Source organism: Pelecanus crispus, chromosome 9, assembly GCF_030463565.1.
Source record: "Pelecanus crispus isolate bPelCri1 chromosome 9, bPelCri1.pri, whole genome shotgun sequence".
In the NCBI taxonomy this organism is placed as follows: domain Eukaryota; kingdom Metazoa; phylum Chordata; class Aves; order Pelecaniformes; family Pelecanidae; genus Pelecanus; species Pelecanus crispus.
This window is the reverse complement of record NC_134651.1, coordinates 31,010,209-31,036,031: the sequence shown is the minus strand read 5'-3', so window position 1 is coordinate 31,036,031 and position 25,823 is coordinate 31,010,209. Positions and strand designations below refer to the sequence as shown.

General features: G+C 61.0%; 2 protein-coding genes across 2 annotated transcripts; one reads left to right on the top strand and one right to left on the bottom strand.

Moving 5' to 3' along the window:
- Window positions 1–1,887: 1,887 nt before the first annotated feature.
- On the top strand, window positions 1,888–21,830 carry SNED1 (sushi, nidogen and EGF like domains 1). The gene is made up of 31 exons (XM_075716894.1): window positions 1,888–2,091; window positions 5,201–5,488; window positions 6,127–6,267; window positions 6,959–7,121; window positions 8,045–8,170; window positions 8,318–8,431; window positions 9,233–9,346; window positions 9,573–9,686; window positions 9,819–9,935; window positions 10,232–10,357; window positions 10,638–10,742; window positions 11,186–11,299; window positions 11,453–11,569; window positions 12,070–12,186; window positions 12,272–12,388; window positions 12,634–12,747; window positions 12,832–13,005; window positions 13,195–13,308; window positions 14,261–14,374; window positions 14,815–14,928; window positions 15,016–15,129; window positions 15,772–16,068; window positions 17,309–17,492; window positions 17,582–17,694; window positions 18,229–18,507; window positions 18,933–19,077; window positions 19,421–19,503; window positions 20,290–20,376; window positions 20,738–20,825; window positions 21,452–21,535; window positions 21,794–21,830. The coding sequence occupies exons 1-31, from the start codon at window positions 1,888–1,890 to the stop codon at window positions 21,828–21,830; spliced, it is 4,218 nt and encodes a 1,405-aa protein (XP_075573009.1).
- Window positions 21,831–24,448: 2,618 nt separating this feature from the next.
- MTERF4 (mitochondrial transcription termination factor 4) lies at window positions 24,449–25,512 on the bottom strand. Its single transcript, XM_075716892.1, has 3 exons — window positions 25,245–25,512; window positions 24,931–25,115; window positions 24,449–24,796 (listed from the first exon to the last, which is right to left on the bottom strand). Exons 1-3 carry the CDS (start codon window positions 25,510–25,512, stop codon window positions 24,449–24,451), a joined length of 801 nt encoding a protein of 266 aa, XP_075573007.1.
- Between the last annotated feature and the right edge of the window lie 311 nt (window positions 25,513–25,823).

Sequence of the window (25,823 nt, the reverse complement as noted above, 5' to 3'; positions counted from 1 at the left end):
CTTTTTTTTTTTTTTTCACCCCTCTTTTCCTTTTAACATTTCCTTCCAGGAGATTTTTAAAGGGACAGGGACGCCTCGCCGTGTTCAGCAGCAGGGATTGGTTGGGGCGAGCTGCGCATGGGAGGTTTGGGTGCTGGTGCCGGCCAAGGTGCCCTGGCATTTCAAGGAGTCAGGCAGATGGTGGGGTCTGGCTTTGAGGCCACTCTGAGGGGGGGCAGGTCCTGGTGCTGCCAGGAGCCGGGGGTACTGTGCAGCCCCGAGGGTATTTCAGAGCCCCTCAGCTTTGCCCTGGGTGCTGCATCCCTGCTGCCCGCCCTGCACCCAGCCCAGCTCTCAGCCCTCCACCCCACGCCTCAGTTTTCCCTGCTCTACAGAGAGGCGATGATCCCTGCACCAGGGCTGCTGCGTCTCGGGGTGGCCAGTAGTGCGTGGGCGAGGATTTTGGGAGCACCCTCGCACCGATGGCAGAGCTGGGGCCCCAGTGAGGCAGACTTTCCGCAGCAGTGTCTGCGGCTGGTCCTAACCCAGTCCCGCTGTTGTTTGCTCCTCTGCTTTGCTCTTTACATAATTTGTTCCTTGGCCCCTTTTCAAACGTACCTCGCAATCACTACAGCAGAGGATATTTATACAGCGGGGGTGTGGAATAACACGGAAAACCTCTGCAGCCGGGGACCGGATTCCTGCACCATCCCAGTGCCGGCGGCAGGCAACAGTCCTCCACATTTTTGCTGGGAGCCTGGACAGGGCTAAATGGGGTCCTCCCTCGCATCCCCCACTGGCTGTGCCCGTGCGCCCTGGATGCTCGTGCCCTGGGACAGCTTGGGTGCAGCCGCAGGGGCGCCGGGAGGTGGGAGGGGATGGGGACACCGAGCCCCCAGCTCCGGCTGCATCCCCCAACCCCGCACTTGCCCGGCGGCTGCACAGGCAGCAGCCATCGTTAACTACCAATTAAGTATCAAAACCTACTGGTGCTTTTTAGTGGTGTCTCCCAGGGGGCAGCCCCACCATTTTTCTGGGGGACTCGGGCTTTCTTGATAAAACTATTTGCTGATGATAAATGTAGTGTGGGTGTGGGGCTTTTTTTTTTTTTTCCCCTCCAGTGGAGACAAAGAGGCCCTTGAGTGTAACTTAAAACATGGCATTCCTGAAAAGAATTTCCTGATAATATTTTTAGCACCTGAAAAAAAAAAAAAGGGGGGGGGGGGGAGGAAGCAAATAACACCATTTTTTCTCTTCTACTTTTTTTTCCCCTCCAGTCCTCTGCTTTAAAGGAGCAGAGGGGACACGCTGCTGAACTGCAGCTGGCAGGGAGCAGGGCCGGGGCTGGCCCTGCAGGGGGACTCTGCCCCCACGCGTGTCCTGGGGTGGTGGCTACTTTTCCCCCGTGGGAGGTGAGGGGGCAGGGAGGGGTCCCTCCGCGCGGGGCTTGGGAGGAAAAGGAGCGGCAGGGGGGGGTCCCTGCGTGGGGTCTCCTGCCGCCCCCTCCGCCCCCCGCGGAGGGACCGCACGCCCCCCGTGGGGGAAACCCCTCTGCCCACCCGACCCGACCCTACCCACCGCCTTATTTGCTTGCCCCGCCCCTCCATCACCGCCCTCCCGGCGCGCCGAGTGCCCATTGGCTGGCCGCCCCGAGCTATGCAAATACCCGCGGGGGGCGGGGCCAGCGGGGTGAAGGAGCCCGGCGCGGCGGCGGAGGTCCGAGCTGCAGCGGGTGCCTGGTTCCGAGGCGTCATCCCTGGGCTCCGCGCGCTCAGCTCCGCGTGTTGGCCGCCATCTCCGAGCTCCGTGCCTGTCGGCCAGGCGCCCTTCCGCCGCCATGCCGCGGTGGCCGGTGCCGGTGTCGGTGTCGGTGTCGGCGTGAGAGGCGAGCGGTGGATCCCGGCGGCCATGCGGGGCCTGGCGGGCTGGGCCGTGCTGGTGGCCCTGGGCGAGTGGCTGTGGGCGGGCGGCGTGGTGCCGCTGGCGGACTTCTACCCCTTCGGGCCCACGCAGGGCGACGCCGCCACGCGGAAGCAGGATGACGGCGGCTCCGAGCTGCGGCCCCTCTCCGTCCCCTTCCCCTTCTTTGGTGCGGGGCACACCAGCCTCTATGTGAGTACCGGCGGGCAGCGGGGATGGCGGCCCCTGGGCCCTCCCATTTTATTTCATTTTATTTCATTTTATTTCATTTTATTTCATTTTATTTCATTTTATTTCATTTTATTTTTAAATTGCTACCCTGCTCGGATGGATCCAAGTGCATCTGGGTTTCTGTGGGGGCTGTCGGATGGTCCTTATTTAACTCGGAGCATCAGAAGAATAATGGCGTGCTGAGGGCGGGGGGAGATCTGGTGGGGCCCCGGGCTCGGGAAGCATGCCGGACTGCTGGCTTGGCAGGGCGAGGGCTGCCTTGGGTGGCACAATGAGGGTCCTGGCCTTGGTAAGGGTCGTGGCCGTGCCATGCTGGGGATTCCAGACTAAGCGCTTGCCCACAGTGGGGAGCCCCGGACTTAGCCCTGGCTGGAGCCAGAAATACCTACACCTCGTGGGACTGGCCCCCGCAGCAGTGTGCTGTGGGGGTCCTAGTGACCTGGAGCCAGGCATGGCTGGTGGTTGAGAGCTCAGAGTAGGCGTGCTGCAGCCCCTGGACGGCTGCCCCTCGATGGTGTCCCCCACTGGAGAGGAGGCGGTGCTGGAGTTCAGGGTGCGATGCAGAATAAACACAGCTGCCCTTTGGGTTATGTTGCAGTGGGCTTGGCTGGCCTCTTGGCACATCCTGCTCCCTCTCCTCTCCTCCCTGTGTCTGCCGGGGCAGCCAGGCCACTGGGACCCCTGCTGACATGCTCCCTTGCAGCCCCCAAGCCACCTGGAGGGTACTGTGGCCGGAGAACTCAAGTCATGCCTGGCCTGTTGTGTCCCCCACAGCTGTGGCCATCAGGCAGAGGAGCAGTGCCCGAATGCCTGGTTGTCCCCAGAGACTTTTGGGCAGCACTGGCTCCAAACACCGGCTCTGTGTCCTGGGGTGGGGTCTGTGCTCCCCACGCTGGCTCCCATGTGGCACAGTGAATCCATAGGTGTCCTGGACTCTTCTCCCTGGTTTACTCCAGGCTGACCAGTGGTCCAGACCTGGCTGGCAGAGGAGAGAGCTGAGCATTGCCTCAGTGTTGTCTCAGAGCTGGGCTTGTGTACCATCCCACCTCTTTGGCTAAGTGCAGGAGGTCCTTGGTCCTCACCAGTGTTTTTTTTCCCCCTGATAAAAGTGCCAGCCCTGCCGTCGGCCAGGAGGGACCTGGGCTTGGGGCTTGAGCCATGGTGGGAGGATAGAAGAGGCTGGAAGAAGCCAGGTGACATGATGGCTGTCCCATACAGGATCCACAGCACAGCTCTGGGTCTTGGAGGTGCTGCAGAACGTAGTGTGTCCCCCTCCCCTGAACTGAGACCCCCCCAGCTCTGCAGGGCCAGCTTGCCTGCATGGGGGTCTGTATGGCAAGGCTGTTTCTCCCTGGGGAGCTGCTGTCCCAGGGGAGCTGGAGTGGGGCTGTGCTCACCTGGAAACCTCTGTCCTCGGGGGCTGCCTCCAACCGCCCCCTCCTCCTTTGCAAAAACCAGCAACAACAAAAAAAAGACCTTTTTGGCTCCGGCTCTTTCCCATCTTGCTTTAATCAGGGGAAGAATGTTCCTCCGCGGACACCGCGGGGTTATGGAGGCTTTGGGAAACGGGAATCTTCTTCCCCTTAGTCACAGTAAGGACTGCCCCAAGTTTGCATGGAGGGGCTGGGGATCCTCCTTGAGGACTGGGGACCCTCCCCAGGGGCTGTACAAGGCCATCACAGCCCAGCCCCCTCCCCCCCCCCGCCCCCCGCCTGGGCGTGCGGACAGCCAGGGCATGGGAACGCTGGCTTCGGCATGGCTCCTGGTGGGATGCTGGCTTCCAGCTCCTTGTCAGCACGCGAGTGTGACACCGCTGCCTGCCCCTGCCTGCTGCATGCTGGGACTGCTCTCTCCAATTGGGAGCCTTTTCCCTGCACCATGTCCCCCCTTTCGCACCCTACAGCCCAAGAGCTTGCTGGACTGGTGCTGCCAGAGCTGGGCGTTGCACAACAGGGAGCTGAGCTAGGGGGCTGTGCGCTCCTACCTGTCCTGCTGTCACTTGCAGTCAGCACCGCGGGCAGGGAACAGAATGGCTGGGAGCTGCCTGCTCCACTGGAGTTGCCAGTGTGGCAGGGTGCTGGCAGGATCTCCTCCTGGGAGCTCGGGGACTGAGGGCAAGAGCCCTTTGATACCTGGCCCCTCACTACTTGTTCAGGCAGCAGTGCAGGCAGGGGTTTTCCTCCCCTTCCTCGCTCCCGCTGCATCCCCAAGCCAGGAGGCAGCACTCCAGGCAGCAGCATCCACTGTCTCCAGCTTCCTTCCCTGGGCTGAGGGCCACCTCTGCCATGCATCCCTGGGCTGGGCATCCCAGGACCCTAATTGCCCCAGCTAATTAGTGCTGGGGAAAGGCTCGGAGCTTGCAGTATCTCTCCCTGGGTGTCTGGCATCCCCCACTTTAACGAGAGTGGCCTGCTGAGGCCCAGCCAGCACTGGGGGCTTTGCATGGGATGGTGGTGCTTGGTCACCTGGGGACCACGAGCCCATTAAGCTTGATCGCTTGTTAGCTCACTCAGAGCACTGTGCATGCCAGTGGATGGATTGCTGCCCGGCAAGGCTCCCCCCGTCCTGTGCCGGTGGCTGCCTGGCTTGGGCATGACCCCCCGCCAGGAGGGTGGCAGCAATTCTCGGCCCTAGACCCCAGCCCTGCAGGCTGCATGTCAGCCGTAAGGGAGCAGGGAGTGAGCGAAACAGCCCCTTGTCCTTGCCAAGAGCACCGGTGTGAGCTGGCCAAGTGCACTGGGCGCTGTTTGTTTAAAGCGCTGGGGCTGCCACAGTTTTCTCAGCTGTTCCCCCTTCCCCTGGCCTGGCTGTGGTGGAGAACAGGGCTGGATTTGTTTGGGCAGCTGCCTCCCTGCAGCCCCACTCTAGTGAGTGAGTGGTTGGGGTGGGGAGCTGTGGGTGCTGGGGCATGTCTCTGCTTCCAAGGGCAGGAAGGGGAAGTGCTCCAATATTTGTGGAAGGAGGGGGGAAAAAAAAGAAAGGTGAAATGGAAAGCGCCTCTAAAACATGGATTCCTGCTGGTGGCAGGAATCAACCGTGGCTGCCCATTTCTTTTCCTCCCTCTCCACAGGTGAACAACAATGGGATCATCTCATTCCTGAAGGAGGTCTCCCAGTTCACACCAGTGGCCTTCCCCATCTCCAAGGACCGGCGTGTGGTGGCCGCTTTCTGGGCAGACGTGGATAACCGACAGGCAGGTGATGTGTATTACCGGGAGAGCACTGAGCAGCCCATCTTGGAGAGAGCAAGCAGGGACATCGCGCAGTATTTCCCTGAGTTCCCAGGGTTTTCTGCGCAGTGGGTCTTCATTGCCACCTGGTACCGAGTGACCTTCTTTGGGGGCAGTTCATTTTCACCGGTGAGTAGCTGGGGCAAAGCAGCCATTAGTTTAGGGGTAGGTTTTTTGTCTGTGTGTTTTTTTTTTTTTTTTTTTAAAAGGAGCATCCCACCAGCGCTTTGGTGCTTCCACAGCAGTGGTGCTCCTGCCACATGTGGCATGGAGCTGTCAGCAGGGCTAAGCCGACCCCGGTGGCTCAGTTGTGGTGCCTTGCTGTGACAGAGCAACACCGGGCTGACAAAATCAAATCCTCCTCTTTGTGCCGTGTGGAGGCTGCAAATTGCTGGCATCCCCCTTCTCAGACAGCAGCAGGGTAGTGTTGCCTGCCTGCAGCTGTACTGAGGAGCTGGTTGCGGATGGAGTTTGTTGCCTTTCTTCCAGAGGCCCAATAAACACATTTCTCCCCATTTTTCCCATTTCTCTGGGAGGAGAAGCAAGCTGTTCTTCTGGCTGGGGTGCTGGGCAGGGGGAATCACAACACCTTAGGGTTAAAAATAATTAAACCTAACTGCCTTTTCTAGCAGAGGAGGACTGGGGCTCAAAGAAACACCCCTTTGCTAAATGCTCTCTTTCTGTCATTTTGTTTTCTGACCAGTTTTTGGCTGGCTTGCGTGCCCCCCTCCTGCCCACTCACTGCTTTCTTCCCCTCTCTGCTGCAGGTAAACACTTTCCAGATTGTCCTCATCACGGATGGCAAGCTCTCCTTCACCATCTTCAACTATGAGTCTATCACCTGGACCACGGGTATGCACGCCAGCAGTGGGGGGGACTTTGCTGGGCTTGGTGGCATCGCGGCGCAGGTAAGCAGTGAACGCAGCCCCCAGGGCACCCAGGTAGCGCATCTGCCCTGTGAGCTCGTGGCTCCTGGTTTGGGTTTTTTTGAGGTGGAAAGCCTCCCCCTGCTTTTTTTTTTTTTTTTTTTTTAAATATCCATGTGTGCTCTGGCTCCCAAAGCCGAGACCATACAGGGGGCTTTGTTATCCTGAAACCACAGGTCTTTGCCTTGGCTGCTGCCTCATAGTCCCTTTTCCTTCCTAACCTCAGGCTTTAAGAGCAGCTGTCACAGCCAGCACAGCTTTCACTTGTATTTTTATTTCATCCTTGTGTGCATTGTTGTGTTTAAGGGGGAAGAAAAGCCAACACCCACACCCGCAAAAACCCCAGTATCTGTTCGGATGTGTGAATTTACTGGCAGTTGATCCGTGCTTGGCTCCCTGCCCATCAGCCTGCATGGTGCATGTGGAGAGGAAGCAGATGGGTTTTGAATCCCAGGGGAGGGACTGAGTGGGCAGGGTGGCTGCTTCGCCCTGGCATGCAGGCTGTTGTCCCAGCGTGTGGACAGGGCTGAGCGCTGGCTGGTTGTGCATGGAATGGGATAGTCAGTCTGAGCAGTGCTGTCGCTGAGTGGCAGGAGAGACAAGCCCTCGTGCTCCAGCCACCTTCCCCCATGCGCTAGTGATGTCTCTTTACCCTCTGCCCTTGTCCTCCCAGGCAGGTTTTAATGCTGGTGATGGAAAGCGCTACTTCAACATCCCTGGATCCCGCACCGATGACATCGCTGACGTGGAGATGACGACAAATGTGGGTATCCCCGGGCGCTGGGTGTTCAGAATCGATGATGCCCAGGTGCAAGTGGGGGGCTGCAGCAATACAAGTAAGAGGACAGCAGTTAGGTTTATTTAACTCCCAACCCAACCCCACACTGTTCTCCAGCCCCGTCTTTCCCTGCCTCAACCCCCACCTCTGCGGCGTGGAGGAGACTGCTGAAAGGGCTTGGGGAGGGAGGGAAGACAGCCATGGGGGGATTGTCCTCGGCACCTGCCGTGTCTGGGGATGGCACCCATGGGTGCCCGGGGGCTGGGAAGGGGCTGGGAGAGCAAAGGGGGAGGGGAGGAAGACTTTTGAGATCAAAAGAGCCTTTGGGGAGCGATGAGGGAGGCTGGGGAGGAGGTGATGGCACACAGGCCCTGCTAAGGCAGGGCATGAGGGGCCGGCACCCTCGGGTGATGCACATGTCCGTAAGTCCCAGGAGGCCAGGGTGAGCCATGCGGAGGGATGCTGGGTGTCAGCCTCCCGCACGGGGCCAGGGTGCCAGGGCTGGGCCATGCTCCCCACCCTGGGGGTCCTGACATGTCCCCTGCGGAGCTGCTGGCTTCCCGTTCCTCGTCCCTGTTCCCCCCCGGCTGTGTTTTCCCACCCATGATCTGCGTGTGTCTTGCGTTACCGGTGGGTTTGCCATACACGGGCTCTCCTGTCCCCCTTTCCCTCTGCCCTGGGTAATGAGCGAGGGCATGTCCATGTCCCCCCAGCCAGCAGGGTTGACCCCATGCAGCCTCTCCCCCTTGCACAGGAGGAATAAAACTGCCCCCCTCCCCCCCCCCCCCCACCCTGTCCCAGGGGAGTCAACGAGGAGCAGACGCTGCCCTGCTGTGAGGCAGGCAGCCCCTGTGGGCTCCCCAAGCACCTCGGGGAGCTGGGTGGTCATGGGGAGAGACCCTGGCACTGGTGTGGCTGGAAGGTGGCGGGTGAGCCCTGCCAGGGCGTGGGCTGACAGGGGGGCACTACCTGTCCCCACAGCCTCTGTCTGCCTGACGTTGCGGCCCTGCCTGAACGGGGGGAAGTGTATCGAGGACTGCATCACAGGGAACCCCTCCTACACCTGCTCCTGCCTGGCCGGCTTTACTGGGAAGAGGTGCCATGTTGGTGAGTGTCAGCCCTGAGCTCCAGACACTTTGCTGTGGGGAGCAGGTCTCGCTCCTGGTCTCACCACCATGTGCTGGCAGTCTTTGTCCCTGTGGCTGTCCCTGTCCCTGCCCTGAGCTCCAGCCCCCACCCGGGGCTCTGTTTCAGATGTGGATGAGTGTCTCTCCCATCCGTGTCAGAATGGAGCCACCTGCCTCAACGGTGCCGGCATCTTCAGCTGCAGGTGCCCGCCAGGCTTCAGAGGTGCCAGCTGTGAGGCCGGTGAGTGTGGGGCTGTTGGCACGGTGGGGCTGGCTCTTTGCCATGCTTGAAGAGCAGAGACCCCAGGTTTGGGGGGCACGGCTGTTCTTGGGGAGGGCTCTTCAAGACCAGGGCTCCTGCAGCAGCTGCTGGGCTTGAGTGGTTTGCAATGGGTGCCGAGCACTGCCAGCTTGGATTTCAGCTTGCTGCAGGCAAAGGAAACTTTGCTCTGGCCGTGAGCCCTTCCTGCCACTGGCAGCCCACTCCACTGAGGGCTTGGCTCCATGCTGCCACTGGCACCTCTCCCCGCCACCACTCCCTGAGTGAGAAAAGCTGGTGATTAGTGATTAAATGGAAGTCTCAGAGGCCCTGCTTTCACAGGCGATGCTCTCGTCCTGAGCCCTCTGAAGCCAGTGGAGACTCCTCATCTCTGGCAGGGGCTGTTGTGGCAGTTTCCCTCGCTACTGATCTCCTCCTGCCGGTGGAAGTGCTGCCAAAGCATTTGGCTCCCAGCAAGCCTCCGTGCTGGTGGAGAAAGAGAGCAGGGAGTTGACTTTTGGGGAAGGGAGGGAGGGAGAAACACCCAGCACGGCGCACTGGCATCCAAGAGGCGTGAAAGGGCTGAGCTGCTCAAGGAAGTGTTTTGGGAAGAGCTGCGGCTGGGGATGCGGCTGCTGTCTTCTGCCAGAGGGTGCATTGGTAGCTCTGAGCTGCACTCTTTGCCCTGCCCTGGCATTGCCATGTGTGCAGAGGATGCCAGGTACTGGTCCTGTGCCTGGGTTGATCCCCCACCCCTCTCTTTTTTTCGGTGTCCCACTGCAGAAGAATTGCCGTGTGAGAGCAGGGTGTGCCAGAACGGTGGGAGGTGCCAGGCAGTGAACGGGACAGCGGCGTGCTTGTGCCAGCCAGGGTACACAGGGGTGGACTGCCAAGCAGGTGGGTGACAGGAGCAGGGGGACATGGTGACATTTCATACCACCCTGCTTCACCCCAGCCACAGTTTTGGGAGGGGAGTGCTTGGTGCTGCCAGTAGCACTGATTTCTTTTTTTTTTTTCTGGCCATCGCCTTCCTCCTCCTGAGCATCGTCCGGGATGGGAGGCAGTGGGTGAACCAGCAGTGCCCACGCATCCCTGACCACCCCTTTCTGGCCTCCCCTTGCAGAGGTGAATGAGTGTGAGTCCAGCCCGTGCCTGAATGGTGGGCACTGCATTGACCTGGTTGATAACTATACCTGTGTGTGCCTGGAGCCCTTCGTGGGACAGCGCTGCGAGACAGGTGCCTGCTCCTGCCTGTGCCCCAGGATGACCCATGCCAGGGACTGTGTCCCCCATGGTCCAGTGGCCATCACAGCCCCTCTCCTAGGGCTGGGCTCTGCTTGTCACTTGCTTGCTTGCTTTCCCCCCACAGACTCATCTTTCTGTGAGGACCAGAGCTGCCGGAATCGGCAAACGTGCAACTACATCCGTCCTGGCCGCTACATCTGTACCTGCTCCCCAGGTTATTATGGCAACAACTGCCAGTATGGTGAGTGGAGGCACGCCTCGCCCAGCCTGGCATGGGAGCTGGTTTCGGGCAGGAAAGGGTGGATGGCTAAAAAGGGTCTGCGTCAGCTGAAGGCACTACCAAAAGCTGGCGGGCAGTGTGTCTAGAGGCATCATGGTGCTGCTGGAAAGGAGCTCCTTCCATTGGGGATGCTTGGGCATGGTGGGGTTTCTAGTGTGAAGCTGGGCTAGTCCAGCTCTGCCTTGGCTCCCCCAGGACAGAGGGTGTTCCAGCCCCAGGCTGGGATGGCTCTGGCTCAGCCTCTCCCTTCCCCGCAGGCGGGCCCCGTGTGCCTGGCGCCTGTCTCTCCCACCCATGCCAGAATGCGGGCAGCTGCCTGGAGACAGAGCAGGGCTATGTCTGCGAATGTCGGGAGGGCTACACCGGGCAGGACTGTCGAGACAGTGAGTATGGGGGGGCGGCGTGGTCTCTCCGGTGAGGTGTCGTGTGTCTAGGAGAGCCCTTGTGCTCCTGGGAGGGAGAAGCAGCAACCCCAGAAAGCCCATTCAGGGCTTCTGGACTGAACAGCAGGTCCTTCCTGCTGAAGGAGGCTGTGCAGGGGTGGGGTCATGGTTGCCACCTGCCTGAGTTCCCCCCCATGGGTGGCATCTGGCAAGGCTGCTTGGCTGTCCCAGCCCCACAAGCAGGAGGGGTCCTGGGAAGCTCCTGTCTCCTCTCTTGCAGAGCTCTCGGAGGGCTGCAAGTGTCGCAATGGGGGCAGTTGTCTGGAGGGGAATGTCACCATCTGCCAGTGCCCACTTGGTTTTTTTGGTCTCCTCTGTGAATTTGGTAGGTGAAGGCTTCTCGCTCGCTATGTTTGTTCCCTCTCTGGGATGCTTGAGCCAGGCAGGCTGTGGGCAAGCAAGGAGGCACTCTGCCCATGCTTGAGCCTAGCACGGTACCAGGGGCACACACTGAATTTGAGCCTGGAAATATTGTTCCCTGGTGAGGAGGCAACACTTCCATCTCCATAGCTCCCCTTGAGCTGTGCCTCTCCCAGCCCCTGGCCCCAGCCTGGCTCCCCTGGGTGGGGAGGGAACCACAGCCTTCATGTGCTCCCACTCCGAAGCTGGCCCTTGCTGTTCACATGGTCTGTGGTGTGGGGTACAGAGGGTCCCTCCCATCTCATCAGACCCTGCAAAGTTAGGAGACCCCTGTTTCTGGCCAGGCAGCCGGCTGGGCATTCTGCTGCCACTGGCTGATGGAGGCCGGCGCTGACCATGTGTTTGCAGAAGTCACCACCACGCCCTGCAACATGAACACGCAGTGCCCGGACGGTGGGTACTGCATGGAGTATGGCGGGAGCTACCTCTGCGTCTGCCACACTGACTACGGCACCAACCACAGTAAGTCTTGTCTGTGGGGATGCAGACCCAGCCCTGGGGAGGGACACGTGACAGGGGCTGGGGGGTTGAGCAGGGATATTGTCATCAGCCTGGGAGCAGACCTCACACCCCTGGTTGTATGTCCTCAGTGATGACCTGTGTTTGGCTTTGCAGCAATGCCATCCCCCTGTGACTCAGAGCCCTGCCTGAATGGGGGGTCCTGTGAGGTTCACGATGACTCGTATGCCTGCGAGTGTCCTCGAGGATTCCTTGGCAAGCACTGCGAGAAAGGTACCCACATGGAGCGCCCTACCAGCCCCAGGGCCTGGTAGGGGGTGGGAGAAGAGCTTGGACCCTTGTGGAAGATGAGTGGCTGCTTGCTCACCTGCAGCTGGAATTGGGTGCAGGTTATCCCATCCCATCCCATTCCTTCCTGCAGGGTGGAGGGAGGATTGTGTGGCTCCCTTCACAGCCCCTGACAGTCGCAACAGCTGATCCAGTTGTTGGGTTTCCTGCACAATGCCATCAGTGTTGGAGTTTTTTTACATGCCTGAGCTTCTGGCCTCAGGAGCAGCCGCCAGTCCTCTGGCATCATGTGCCTGTGTCCCCCTGAGGCCCTGGCACATGTCTGCACGGGTGTTGTTTCACGGTGTTGCTGACCCCAGGGTTGTGAGGCCCAGGTGCACTCAGCTTTCCTGCAGCGAGGGGTTGGTGGGGTGTTGGTGGGAGGCAGTGGCTCTTGGGGTGCTGGCAGCAGTGGGTGACCCCTGCTTTTGGCACTCTCTCTACAGCCAAGCCACGACTCTGCAGCATGGGGCCCTGTCGCAATGGGGGCACCTGCAGGGAGGCGGATGGCGAGTACCACTGCACCTGCCCCTACCGCTTCACTGGCAAGCACTGCGAGATCGGTACGGTCCCCCGGCCCCCACCCGGGGAGGAGAGGTGGCAGTCGTCCCGCTTGGTGCTCAGCTCCTGCCTGCCCTTTGCCCCCAGGTAAGCCAGACCCCTGTGCTTCGGGGCCCTGCCAGAATGGGGGCACCTGCTTCCACTACATCGGCAAGTACAAGTGCGACTGTCCCCCAGGCTACGCGGGCCGGCACTGCGAGATCGGTAGGTGTGAGCAGGGCCCTCCAGTGCCAGGGCCTGCCTGGGGAGGTGTTGGGGCTGTTGGTGGCAGCAAGTGAGCCTTGCTGCTTGCTTTGAACCCCCTTCCCTGTAATTTGAAGTGCTTCAATTTTTCCTTGCACCCTGCTGGAGGGCAGGGCAGTGCTACGGGAGAGGGGAAAGGGGATCGGTCTGGTTTCTGGGCTCTGCCAGCTCTGCAGCGGTCGCTCTTTGCTCCGCTCTTCTTCTAGTGCCCTCCCCATGCTTCCTCAGCCCCTGTGAGAATGGTGCTACCTGCGAGGACCTCGGCGGGGGCTATGCTTGCATGTGCCCTGTGGGCTACATAGGGAAGCACTGCCAGTCTGGTAAGGGCCTTTTGCTGCCCCTGCCAGCCAGGGGCTCACAGTGCCTCTGTGGGCCTCACTCACCGCCTCCCCCTCTCTCCCCAGAGGTTGACTGCGGCATCCCCAGTGAGGTGAAGCACGCTCGGGCCTCTTTCAACTCCACCAAGGTGGGCTCGCTGGCTGAATACCAGTGTGAGCTGGGCTACTCCCTCAGTCAGCACAACCACCCCCGTGTCTGCCGCTTGCCAGGTGTCTGGAGCGACCCCCCTGAGTGCGATGGTGAGGAGCGCTGGGGAATGGTTGAGCGGCGCACCATCCCAGTGGACTGTGGTCATGACCATGGCTTGGTGACCCCAGGACATGTACTGCAGTCCTCCCCTGCCTGTGTCTATGCACAGAACTCCCTGGGGAGCCCTGCCCGATGCTCACATCTCTTGCCTTGTCTCTCCCCTGCCTAAATGCCTGCAGAGATTGATGAGTGCTGGTCCCAGCCCTGCCTGAACGGTGGCCGGTGCAAGGACCGCATCGCTGAGTTCCTGTGCTTGTGTGAGCCAGGTTACACTGGCCACCACTGCGAGTCAGGTAAAAGACCGTGCCAGGTATGCTCCAGGGCTGCCACAGGCAGCTATAGCAAACCTTTCCTTGCCCCCAGCCTGTGGGGAACAACAGCAGGTGTGAACCCCACAGCCAGGAGCCAGGCTGCCTGTGGTTGTTTCCTGCCTGTGTGGTCAGATCAGTCTGTGTCCAGGGCTCCTCTTCCAGAGCCCCTGGCCAGGTGTGGGATGCGCCAATGGGGAGATGCTGCTCCTGGTCGGGTGGAGGAGCAGGCAGGGCTGCGGGGGCACATGTGCTACTTGTGTCCCCCTGCTAATGGATGCTGTGTAGGTATCTCCATCACTGATGGGGCAATGACTTCTCCTGACGTGTTAAGCCCATACAGAGAAGCCCCAAATCTTGGAATCTGGGTGGGAAGTGCCCTGCATAGGTCCAAAGCTATTGGCCAAGAGTGGGGAGAAAAAGCAGATTGATGTTGCGCGTTTTTGGCTGCACTGTGCTCCTGCTCCCATGTATGCACATGGTCGTGGTTGCATGTGGGCGGTGGTTGAAGGGGGTGATGGGCAGCACTGGGGCTGGTGGGACTGTGTTGCAGGTGGCTCTAGCTAGGTCCCCAGGGCCTGGCAGAGAATGGTGGGAGGTGGGATGCCTGCAGGGGGTTAGAGGAGAGGATGTACTGCAGGCACCCTGCTGGACCTCTTGGCACAGCCACACACTGGCAGCCATCCCCAGGTGTCCTTGTGGGCACGTCCCCATGCCCAGCTCCTGCTGCAGCCCCCACGCAGGGGCAGGCATGGGGCAGTGGGCTCTGGATGGCCCCAGGAACAGTGCTGTTCCTGGCTGGTGGGCTTGGGGTAGCGAGCAACGTGGGGAGGGTGTGCTCCCTGCAGGAGAAGCACTGCCTCTCCAAGCCCTCTGTCCCCTGCTGCCAGTCCCGTCTCTCTGCTGAGCCGGCACCTCTCCTCCCATCATTCCCCAGATGTCAATGAGTGCCAGTTGGAGCCCTGCAAGAACGGTGGGACCTGCCGAGACCTCCCTGGGTCCTTTGCTTGCTACTGTCCTGAGGGCTTTGTGGGGACCCAGTGTGAGACAGGTAGGGACTCACCCTTCCCGGGACAGAGGGAGGCTGGACTGCGGGCACCAGGACATGGCCAGGAGCAGCACCGAGGCAGGTGGCTGGTCACAGTTTTGGGCACCTTGACCCTGAGCCATAACCCCAGGCACTTGCTGCCTGTCATGCCTCCTTGCCTGCAGTTTCAGGGGCAGAGCTGAAACTGCTCTGGTGGGGAGGGAGCAAGAAACAAGGTGTACACCAGTGACAGAGCCCGTTTCAAAGGCATCCACCCCCTACCAGGGGACAGGGCTGCCATGGCACTTGGCGGGGATTCTGGGTCCCAACCGTCTGTGCCAAGCCCCAGGCTGTGCATCCATCCTGCAGCCCCCTCGGGGGCTCATTGCTGTCACTTGCCTGTGGGAGCTGGCTGCTGGCATGCTGGGGGCCCCCACTCACCAGCAGCCTCTTCCCTCCTCCAGAAGTGGACGCCTGTGAGTCAAGCCCTTGCCGAAATGGAGGGGATTGCGAGAACTACGGGGGCTCCTACCTCTGCGTGTGCCCAGAGGGTTTCTTTGGCTACCACTGTGAGACAGGTGAGGTGGGCAGGGCCGCTCGGCGTAGGGTGGCTACTTGGCCAGCTGGCACCGCTAACGCCGCTGGGCCTGGCGCCTCTCCCGCAGCCAGCGACCCATGCTTCTCCAGCCCCTGCGGGAGCAGAGGCTACTGCCTGCCCAGCAATGGCACCCACAGCTGCACCTGCAAAGTCAGCTACACAGGCAAGAGCTGCGAAAAAGGTAAAGGCCCTCAGCAGCGGCACCAGGACGTGGCGTGGGGCTCGACGCCGGCCTGGCGGTGGCCACTGCCCATGAGGGGCTCAACACCATCTGGGACCAGCAGCTCTCCTTGAGCTCTCCTTGAGGCAGGCAGGGCTGGGGCCTTGCCTCTGTGGGGGGCAGCCTGGGCCCCACCGATGCTGCGGGCAGGTGCTGGTATGCTGAGCTGCTGCGGCAGGTGCCAGGCTTGGCAGAAGGATGCTGGGGAGAGGTTTCCCTGGTCCCCTGCAGCAACGGCGATCCCTCGGATGCCCTCAGGAGGGGAGGCTGAGGCATCCAAGGGAAGCCTCTCACCACTGGCACTGGCCTCCCCAGGGCCCCTTGCCCCCTCTCGCCAGCACCCTAGGCCTGGCAGGCGGTGGCAAGCACTCGGCCGCTGGTGCTGCCAGCTCACGGTGGCTGGGAGTGCTCCCAGTGCCCTGGCTCCTCCTGTGCCCGCTGGGCCAGTGGCAGCTGGTTCCCACAGGGCCCCTGCCAGGTACGCCAAGGGAGAGAGCAAGGGCCCTGTCCTCCATTGCTGCCACTCTGCCTCTTGCTGCCGGGTCTGTTCTCTAAAGATTCATGGCGTTACCTCTCCCCTTTGCTTTTGCCCACACCCTGAAGAATTGCTGCCACCAACCTCATTAAAGGTGGAAAGGGTGGAGGACACTGGTGTGTTGATTTCTTGGCATCCACCTGAGGACGCAGCCGCCAGGCAACTCATTGACGGCTACGCCGTGACGTACGTATCCCTCGACGGCTCTTACCGCAGGACAGATTTTGTGGACCGAAGTCGTTCTGCCCACCAATTGCGGGCACTAGCCTCCGGCAGAGCCTACAATATTTCTGTCTTTTCAGTCAAACGCAACGTGAACAACAAGAATGATATCAGCAGGCCCGTCATGCTCACCACACGCACTAGTGAGTAGCATCCCCGGGGGGATCGCGGTCGTGAGCGTGCGCAGCCCCTGCAGGCGCCAGGGCTTGTGCCATCTCCTCCCTGCCGCTGGCTGCAGCCACAGCCTGGGCCTGTGCCAAATCCCGGTGGGTTTGGTGGTGCAGATCCTAAAATCCAGCCGGGGGCCTTTGGAAAGCGCTCAGCACAGAGAATTGCTGTTCTCTTTGCTGTGAGTAAAAGGAGACTGAACCTGCCGTGACTCACTGGGCCCCTGCCCAGGGGTTGGTAAGGGAGCTGGTAGCGGAGACCACTCCCAAATCCTGTTCATCAGGACCAGGCTGTCTGTGCCTGCCACACCAGATACCCCTTATCACTGGGCCCAGGGTAGCATGGGTCCCCAGTGCTGCTTGGCTGAGCTGGAGAAGCCCCCGCACCAGCCGGGCAGTGGGGCTGGGCAATCTCTGCTGACAATGAGCCCCATGGGCGAGTTGCCCTGCCATCCCACCAGGCTCAGCGTGGTGACATGCCAGAGGGGGCAGAGGCTGGCGAGGACCTCTGCTCTGCAGGTGGAGGGAAGGGGGCACAGTGATGCCTCGGGGGGGCACGGGCAGGTGGAGCAGATGTGGTCCTACTTTCTAGGGCAGGCAGATACAGAAATCAAGTACAAACTGAGGGTGGAGGGGATTAGACTTAGAAAAGCTGTCCTCTAATGAGAGGGGGATGGTGGTGGGAAAGCCCATGGGCCACATCCCCCCCGGCAGGCTGAGACTGAGTGAAGGCCAAGGGAGGAGAAGGCAGGTGTGGCGCTGGGCACAGCAGGGGTCTGCACCCCTGGCTGCAGCATCTTGGGAGGCCTCAAAGCCAGGGCCAGATGCCGGGGGCAGCAAGAACCAGGCTCAGGATGGCCACCTGGGGCCTGCAGTGGGCTTACAGCCAGGCCCAGGCACTGCGGCCCCTTTGGAGCTGGTGGTGGGGGGCTGGGGCCAGAGGAAGACAGGCCCAGGGGTGCTGTGGATGGCATGAGGCCTTGCAGGCAGGCAGACAGATGTGCTTCCTGCCTGCCCACACCTTCCACCTGCCTGCAGGTGGTGAGGACGGGAGAGTGTGAGTCCAGCAGGATAGGCACCACTGAGCTGCTCCCACTGGGGAGGTCAATCCAGAGGGGCAGGCAGGAGGCAGGCCCTTGTGGGGCTATGGGGAAGGGATGGGGTGACCTGCGATGACCAGCGGCTGACCACAGCCCTCTCTACTTGTTCCGGCCAGGACCGCGTCCGGTGGAAGGCTTTGAGATCACGAATGTGACGGCCAGCGCCATCATGGTGCAATGGGCTCTCCACCGGCTCAAGCACTCCACCGTCAGTAGGGTGCGTGTCTCCATCCGCCAGCTGGGGGACCTGGCAGACCGCACCGTGGAGCTGAACAGCAGCGTGGACAAGTATACCTTTCTGTGAGTGGGGTGGCAGGTGGGCACTGGACCAGCTGGCCCTCCCTGGCTGCCCACCTTACCCCTTCCCATCTTGCCTTCATCCTCCACAGGGACCTGCAGCCAGGAGAGAGGTACATTGTCCATGTCACAACGCTGAGTGGCCTGGGGACAGAAGATCACCCCTCAGAGAGTTTGGCCACAGCCCCCTTCCACGTGTGGACGAGTGAGTTGGGTTGTCTTTGCCACCCCTCCCTGCCACTGCACAGGCCCTGGGGCTTGGCAGCCACAAGCTCGTGGCCAGCAGGAAAGCTGCAGGGAGGGGAAGGTGCAAAAGCCATCAGCCTATCTGGCCAGCATGGTGGGTAGAAGGTGTGCTGGCAGCCCTCAGGAAGGGCAGGCAAGGCACTGGCATATCCTCCCCTGCCAGATGTTGTTCGTTGCCCAAGACCAGCATGAGCTCAGCCCCATGCAGAGCCCACGTGGGCCTGATTCATGCCCTGCTGTACAGCAGCCAGAGGGTGAGGGCCAGACCTGGGTGCCAGGGTGCAGTGAGGCTCTGCCCTCCTTGCCAGGGACCCAGTGCTGAGCATCTCCTCCCAGCACACTGCACAGCTGGAGCTGAGCTGAGGGCTGGCCAGGGCACGGTCAGGCAAGCTAGGGCCCTGGCACAGTTACATGGTGTGTGAGCAAGTAGGGCGGTTGCCATTCAAGGACACTAGTGCTGACCCCTTTTCTCCCCACCTCCTGCCTGCCCCAGGGCCTCTCCCCCCCCAAAACCTCACTGCCTCCCGTGTCACCACCACCTCCGTGTCTATGGCATGGGAGCAGCCACCTGCCGGCGCTGTGGAGGGGTACATCATTAATGTCACCACCGCTCAGAGTGTGAAGAGCCGCTATGTGCCCAATGGGAAGCTCGTGTCCTACACTGTGCGGGACCTGCTCCCTGGGCAGCGGTACCGCCTGTCCGTGACGGCTGTGCAGAACACGGAGCAAGGTCAAGTGCACAGCGAGCCTGTCCACCTCTACATCACCACCTGTGAGTGCACAGCTCGCCAGGGCTGGGGTGCTGTCTGTTTGCTGCAGCATGAGGGAGGAGATGGGCTAACCGGGAAGCGGGGCAGGGGGTAGAAAATCAATTGACCAACAGAGTAATGAGCCCATGGAGACTTGCTGCCCCAGAACTGGGTGCCCACAGCAGGCTGTGGGGACAGGACAGAGGTCACCTGCAAAGGGAGGTGGGGGTTGCAGGGTGCTGCCTCTGTTAGTGGAGGGCAGATGCAGAGTTACAGCTCAGTGATGCTTCATGGGGACCAGCACCTGCAGTCCAGGCATGTGGAGAGTGTGCATGTGTCCCCAGAGAGCCCTAAATGGCAGCCTGGGGATGAGGGGACTGGCTGGGAGTTGGGTTGCTGTGCTGACTCACAGCCTGCCTCCCGCTAAGCCTAACCCTTTGGTCTGCAGTGCAGAGGGATGGGGCTCCGGAGAGACGGTGGAGCCAAGCTGGACACCCCCGGGTCCTGCGCAACAGGCTGCCCCCAGCTTTCCTGCCTGAACTCCGCTTGCTAGCAGATCACAACACAGCTGAGGAGCCCTCGCCAGCCCCCAGGTAGATGCTGCCCCAGCACTCCTGGCTCTTCTACTAGTGCTCGACCCAAGCATCAGGCTGAGCACAGCCCCTTTTCCCAGCTCCCGTGTCTGGGTGTGCACAGGGTCAAGCCGTGCTTCTGCTGGGTTGTGCCTTTTGCCCACCCACTGGGGTCCTGAGCCAGGCAGTCCCATGTCCTGTGAGCAGGTCCTGCATGCTGCCCGCAGCTAAGCCCATGGGACTTGCACTGAGCCGGATGTCACCAGCGAGTGCTTTATCTAGCTGCCTCCAGCCCTAGCACATGGGGCAGCTGTGGCCTGGGGGATCCGCAGTGCCCGGTACTCTCATAGCTCTCCTGTCCCAGGTTCACCGAGCTGGTGGATGGCAGAGGGAGGATCAGTGCCAGGTTTGGCACTCCACTGAGCAAATCCATCACTGTGAAGACACGTAAGTGCTCTGCTGCCTTTCTGCCTCCCTCCTGTCACCCAGTGCCATCTCCTACGTCTCTCCCCAGGACAGGGTGGCAGCCAGGCAGGCTGCTGTAGGGCTGGGGGAGCCACAGGGGAGGGCAGGGCCCTCTCATCTCTCCCTGGGCAGACAAACATCTGCCCTGCTCTCTAGACCCCTGCCCAGTGAGAGGGGTGACACACAGCTGGTTGGGGAGCAGAGAGAGGGACCCTCAGTGATGGGAGGCAATGCTGGCTGCAGCATGGGCTGGTGTTCTATCCTGCCAGCAGCAATGGGAGCCCAGGCAGCAACACCGCAGCCCTCCAGCACAGCCTCTGCCTGTCCAGCAGCCCGAACCCCCACTGCCAAACACAGCTTCACACTTGAGAAGGGCACCTGGACAAGAAGCCCCTTGCTACCCCAGGACAGGCCCCCCTGTTTGCCATCCCTGGAACACCAGGGATACAAGTGCCAGCCCAAGATACCCTACCAGGCCCAAGAACCCCATGCCATGGGGTGGGGAAGGGGCCCAGCACACCTGACAGCAGCCCTGGGCTTGCTGCACATCTCAGCTCTGCCCCTGCCTCCTGAGGGCTCTGTGTCTCACACCCTCGAGGAAGGGTGAGGTGGTCACCATAATTCTAGGGGTGCCAGCTGGGAAGGGCGGACTCACTGCCTCAGGCCTGACCAGCTCCCTGATGCCACAGGCAGGCTGGATCCCACTGAAGGGGCTGCCTTTGGGTCTGGCCCCAGCTGGAGGTGACATTTGACCTTCTTGTTGCCCAGAGCCGGAGGCTCCAGTGAACCTGGAGAACATGGAGGTGTCCAGCCAGGGCAGTCTGGCACTGCAGCTGCGTGACGCAAAGAGCAAGAGTAAGTCTGGGGGAAGACACACAAGCAGCAGGGACCCAGCCCAGGCCCTGCAGGCAGGCAGGACTCTTGGCACCGGCACCAGCCAGCTCTTCTTGTTGCTGCTCTGCTGGGAGGCTCACAGGGGGCATCGCATGGGCCCCTGCTTGTCTGCTTGCAGCTCTCTCCTGCCCTGCCCATGTAGTTATCTGGGCACCGCAGGGCTGGGGGCTCCCCTTCTGGTGGGCCAGCTCTGTTGAGCCCAGCCCTCCAGGACAGCAGAGGGGAAGCCGGGGGGGCCTTGCTGGCTCCCTGCCACGGGGCACAGGCAGGCAGGGCCAGAGATGGGCTTGTTGATAGCTCCCCTCTCCTGTTCCCCAAGCAGTCTGCAAGAAGGTGCCACACTCGTGCACAAGGCTGTACTCGGAAACCAAGTCATTCCCTGTGTGGGAAGGAGGCATCTGCCACTACCTGTGAGTACTGCCTGTGGGTTGTGCTCCCCCCCTTTCCCTTGTGCTTAGAGCTGGGGAATGTCTCCCCACAGCTCAGCTCCGGGGAAGGGAGAGTGAGTGCAAGGCCGTCTTAGACCCTGGCTGGCAGCTGCCAGGTGGCTGCAGCTGCCCCCTCCCCAGCACAGACTGAGCAGCCTTGTCTGCCCTCAAGCCCCTGGGGCTGCCCCACCAGCTGCGTTTCAGGGCAGCCCCATAGTGGTGTGACCCACCTACATGGCAGTGAGCTTGGATTTGGTGTGCATGACCCCCCAAGCAGCACTGGATCCCTTGCCCGCTGCCTGCCAGCCCAGCTCCTAGCTGCCTCTCCATCTGCAAGCAGAGGGCTGGGGCCAGCCCTGCTGCAATGTCAGGGCATGGGGGGCCTCTGCTCTGGCCCCTGCCTCCCCCAGCCTTTTTCTGATGGAAGCACAAGGGCCTGGCTGTGTGGGCTCAGCCCACAGGCATAGCAGGCTCGGCCCCATTCCTACCAAGGCTGGCTACCGCAGCTCGGAAAGAAATGGGGAGACCCCCTGACTCCCCCCTCACAGTCATAAAAGCAGCTCTATTGCTGTTATTCCCTACAACTTGCCCCTCTGCTGTGTGTGCAGGTACAGGAGAGTCTACAAGATACACCAGGACATCTGCTACAAGGAGAGCTGTGAGAGCACTCATTCAGAGAAGACGACCAGCAGGTACAGCTAGCAGCAGCACACTAAGCACACTGGCCTTACCATGGACCGGGACAGGAGGATGCAGCCAGCTGGTGTTACCCAGCACATGCAGGGGTGCCCTGGCTGGGGGTGGGCTGGAAGAGGGGTGCAGGCACCCCATACAGAACAGAGTGCACGGAGCACACAACTGAGACACAGATACCAGCTCCGCATGCCCTCCATGTGAGCGATGGCCAAGGGGCTGCAGGGCTAACGGCACTCTCCTCCCTTCTTTTTCAGAAAAACAAGCAACAGTCACACACTGAAGAAGCCATAGAGTAAGTACCCGCTCCAGGCCCTCCTCAGTCATGAGCAGGGGCATCTCCTGCAAGTGGCTGCCTGCACCCCCTACACAGGGAGTCAGGGAGGAGAAGGGTCGAGGACCCAGCGCAGCCCAGGCTCATGCTGCCATGTCAAGGGGCGCGAGGACTTTCCAGCTGCTGCGCTGGTCAGGCTTGGGCACGTGGCTGAGGGCTCCTGGTCGTGGCTGGGGTGGAGGAGCTGAAGGCAATGAAGCCCCATGAACAAGAGATTCCTGCACAGAAAGGGCCTGGGACCTGCCTGCCTGCGCAAGGCAAAGGCTGGAGCCCTGGAGGGGGTAGGTCCCCTTCTCCTAGCCTGAGATGGGCGCACAGGGTGGGAAGATGCAGCTGCAGGGCTTTTAGGGGACTCTGCACACCAGCTCATTTTCCTCCTTGTCCTTCACAGGGTTCAAAGCAGTAGAAGCTTCATCTTTCCACATTTAAGGGCTTTTGAAACACCGGGAAGATCAGATCTGCTCACTGGGTTGAACGCAGCGGGGGAACCTTCCTGCCTGCCGTCAGCCTCTCCCTCTCCTCCAGCCCGTTAGGGACACGCAGCTGGATCAGCACGCTGAGCAGCGCTCCCTTCCTTCCGCTGGACCAGTACTGCCTTCACTCTGGCTTGCCCTACTCTGGCCACCTCTCTGCCCCCAAAGAGCTGAGCGCCAGTGTACCGTGGCAGCTGTCTGGCTGCCCCCCAAGGGGACCAGCCCCTACTTGGTCCTCCCAGCTGCTCTGCGTGAGCCACGGGCTCTCGGCTTTGCTCAGGCATCAGCAGGGCTGAGCCCAGCTCCCTGCCAACAGCATCTGCCCGCACCAGCCTGTTTTCGTAAATCCAAGGTTATAAATTACCTATAACTCCCAAATAAAACAGTTTAATGCAGACCAAAAAGCCTTAGCTATCATCACCTGAAATGTGGCCCACAAAAATCTGATTGGAGGAGACCTTCCCTATGTAGACAAGGTAGAAATGGTGAGCAGCTGCCCTGAGCAGCGAGGCAAGCACGGGCACTGGAGGCACATCCCTGTCTCCTCTGCTCTAGTAGGGGAAATTGAGGCAGCTTCTACTGCCTGCCTTTTTTCTTTGCTTTGTAAACAATCCCTGGTTTTAACCAAATTTCCAGCTCAGAAAGCAATAGAGCACCTAGAAAGAATTTTAGAAGTGGTCTGTAGCGTGAAGTTTGTCAGCTGAGGTGTAACACCACACTTGTTCTGACGCTAATCACCTCCAAGTGCAGGGCACACTACAGGCTTGGTAACAAAGCAAGCTCCACGTGCCATCCCCTAAGCCACTCACAGTGTTTGCATTCCCCATGGCACCAGCCAGTGCTGTGATGCCACCACTGTGTTGTTTGTGCAGGAGAGGACCAGTGTGCAAGGCCCTGTAGCAGCTGCCCCACTGACTGTGGCAGGGCAGCCAATGAAAAAGTGTAGCTTAGAAACATTCCTAGTTTTTGTGACTTTGTATGACAACACTAGTTAAACATAGATTTGTGTATTAATGTACACAGTGTGTATTATAAATTAATACTTACCAGAGATATATCGTAGTTGTGGTATAGACTGTTATTTCCCAAGCAGTGTGGGGGGCATCCTGGTGGGGCAGCCCTCCCCTCCTGCGAGCCATGTGTCAAGCTGCAGCCCAGAAGATGCTCTTGGAGCAGAACAGGCCCAGGAGTTTTGGTGCTCCTAGCACCACCCTCTCCCTCCAGGGAGCAGTGAAGAGTGCTCAGCATGGAGGAGCAGCTGCGGAGGCATCCAGCAGCAACCTAGGAGCAGCAGGGATGATGTAAAGCCATAACCAGCTGACTAGCTCACACTCCTGCACTGACTCTAGCTCTGCTCCCAGAGGAGAATCTGAGTCAGAGATGGACATGCCTCCTTTTTCCTCCAAGGCTGCCTGATCCTGCTCCAGCCTCACTGCTGCAAGGTGAGCACAGAAGTCCTGCCTCCCCAGGGCACGAGAAGAAGCCAGCCCTTGCCTGGAAGAGCACGGCAATGGGAAAGCCAGAACAGCGTCTGCTGTCCATGAAGGGCAGGAGATTTTGGGGCTGCGGTTAGAAAGTATTTGCACCCCTGCCTTGTCAGCCATGGGACCAGCACCACCGTGGGCTGCAACGGTGGAGGTAGCCCTGCCATGGGACAGTCCTGTTTCAGCGCAGCCCCTGGGCCCAGCCAGCGCTGCCACAGGGCCTGTCACTGCAGCAATGGGAAACGTGGCCCCGCTGCGACCCGGCACAGCAATCTGCTACCTCCCACCCCACAGCCAGCACAGTATGTAATGCAGCCAGGTTTTAACCTAGCCTTGGAAATTAATTAGTTATTTTGGTTTGATTTTTTTTAAAAATAAAAACACTTTATAGAAACCAGATATCTTTTAAAGTAGTTGGTCAATGAGGAGGAAAGAAGGTTATTGCTGTATTCTGATACATGGGATTTATTACTGTCCCTCAGCAGGGCCCTGCACATGGAGCCCTGCAGCCACCACGGCTTGTTGCCCGTGTGGGGTGGGGGCTCAGAGCACCTATGAGTGCAGTGGGCCTAGGGACTGTGCCAGCATGGGAGAGCTTGGACACCTTGGTGCCTCACCTGCTCACTCCCAAGCTGTTTTACTTTCTTCACTGTCCAAGTCTTCATCTTCCTCTGCATATAGTGCATCCCTGTCCTCCTCTTCCTCCTCCTCTCGAGCCAGCAGCTTCTTGAAGACCTCATACTCCTCTCGGGTGGAGGAGGCCAGGCTGGTCAGGAAGTCTTCCTCTGGGAGCTGAAGGATGTCCTTCAGTTTTGGGTTACAGGTTTGGGTCTGGCCTTTGTGCGGGGTCTGGTAGAGCCCCCGGCGCTCCAGGAAGATGTGCCGGTTCCTGAGCTCGGCAAAGGGCATTTGGAAAAGACGGGCCTTCACCATCTCCTTCTGCTGGACCCCCATCCTGAAATACGCGTACTGCGGGCGGGACAGGGTGTTTCACGCGCAGCCCCGGCCCCGCACTGCGCTCCCGGCCCTGGGGCCGGTACCCGCCCCGCAGGAGACGCGTCCCCCGTGGTCGGCCCCCGCGGCGGGCAGCCCAGGCCCCTCACCTGGAAGTGGTGGTGGAGGCGGCGCGGCTCCTCCAGCAGCACGGCGGGGCAGGTCGCCAGCACCTCCCTCAGCTGCTCCGCCGTGAAGAGGCACTGCTCCCGCAGCAGCCGCACCGCCGCCGCCATCCTCCTCCGGGGCAAAGTGAAGAGCTGGGGGCAGCGGCTCACCGCCCGCTGCAGCTGACCTGTGGGCACCGGGGTGAGCAGGCCGGGCGGTGGCGGGCCGCCGCGCGCCTACCGCCGCCGCGCTGCCCTACCGCCGCCGCGCTGCCCTACCGCCGCCGCGCTGCCCTACCGCCGCCGCGCTGCCCTACCGCCGCCGAGCCCCAGGCGCCGCAGGTCGCCGGCGCGCTCCTGCAGCCGCTCCGTCGGCATCCGCAGCAGCCCCGGGCTCCGCTCCAGCAGGCCGAGGGCGGCCTCGGCGCTGAGCCCCAGCAGCAGCAGCTGCGCCGCCGCCGCCTCCCGGCGCTGCGGGCCGAGCCGGGGCTGCAGCCCCAGGAGGCGCCGGGCCTGTTCCTCGCTGAAGCCCATGGCCCGCAGCGCCGCCGCCTCCCCGCAGCCGCGTAGCAGCCGCCCCGCCATGGCTCGGCACGGCGCGGCCGCCGCGGGGAGGAGCCGGAGGGGCCCCGTCGCCGCGCTCCTCCCCCGCCGCGGGGGCCCGGGGCTGGAGCGGTCACGCTGCCGCTGTAGGCAGCGCGGAAAGCCGAGCGCCTCAGAAGGAGCGTGCGTGTGGGAGCCCGGGCCAGCCGGGCGGTGCGGAGGGTGCTGCGGGACGCGGCGGTCCCAGTTCAGCTGCCCTGTCCCTGTTTCCTCCTGAGCACTCACTGTTTTGAATTGGTTAACATTCTGTTTATTGAAAGTGGTTTTTCTTTCCAGTATCTCTGTCTCGTCGC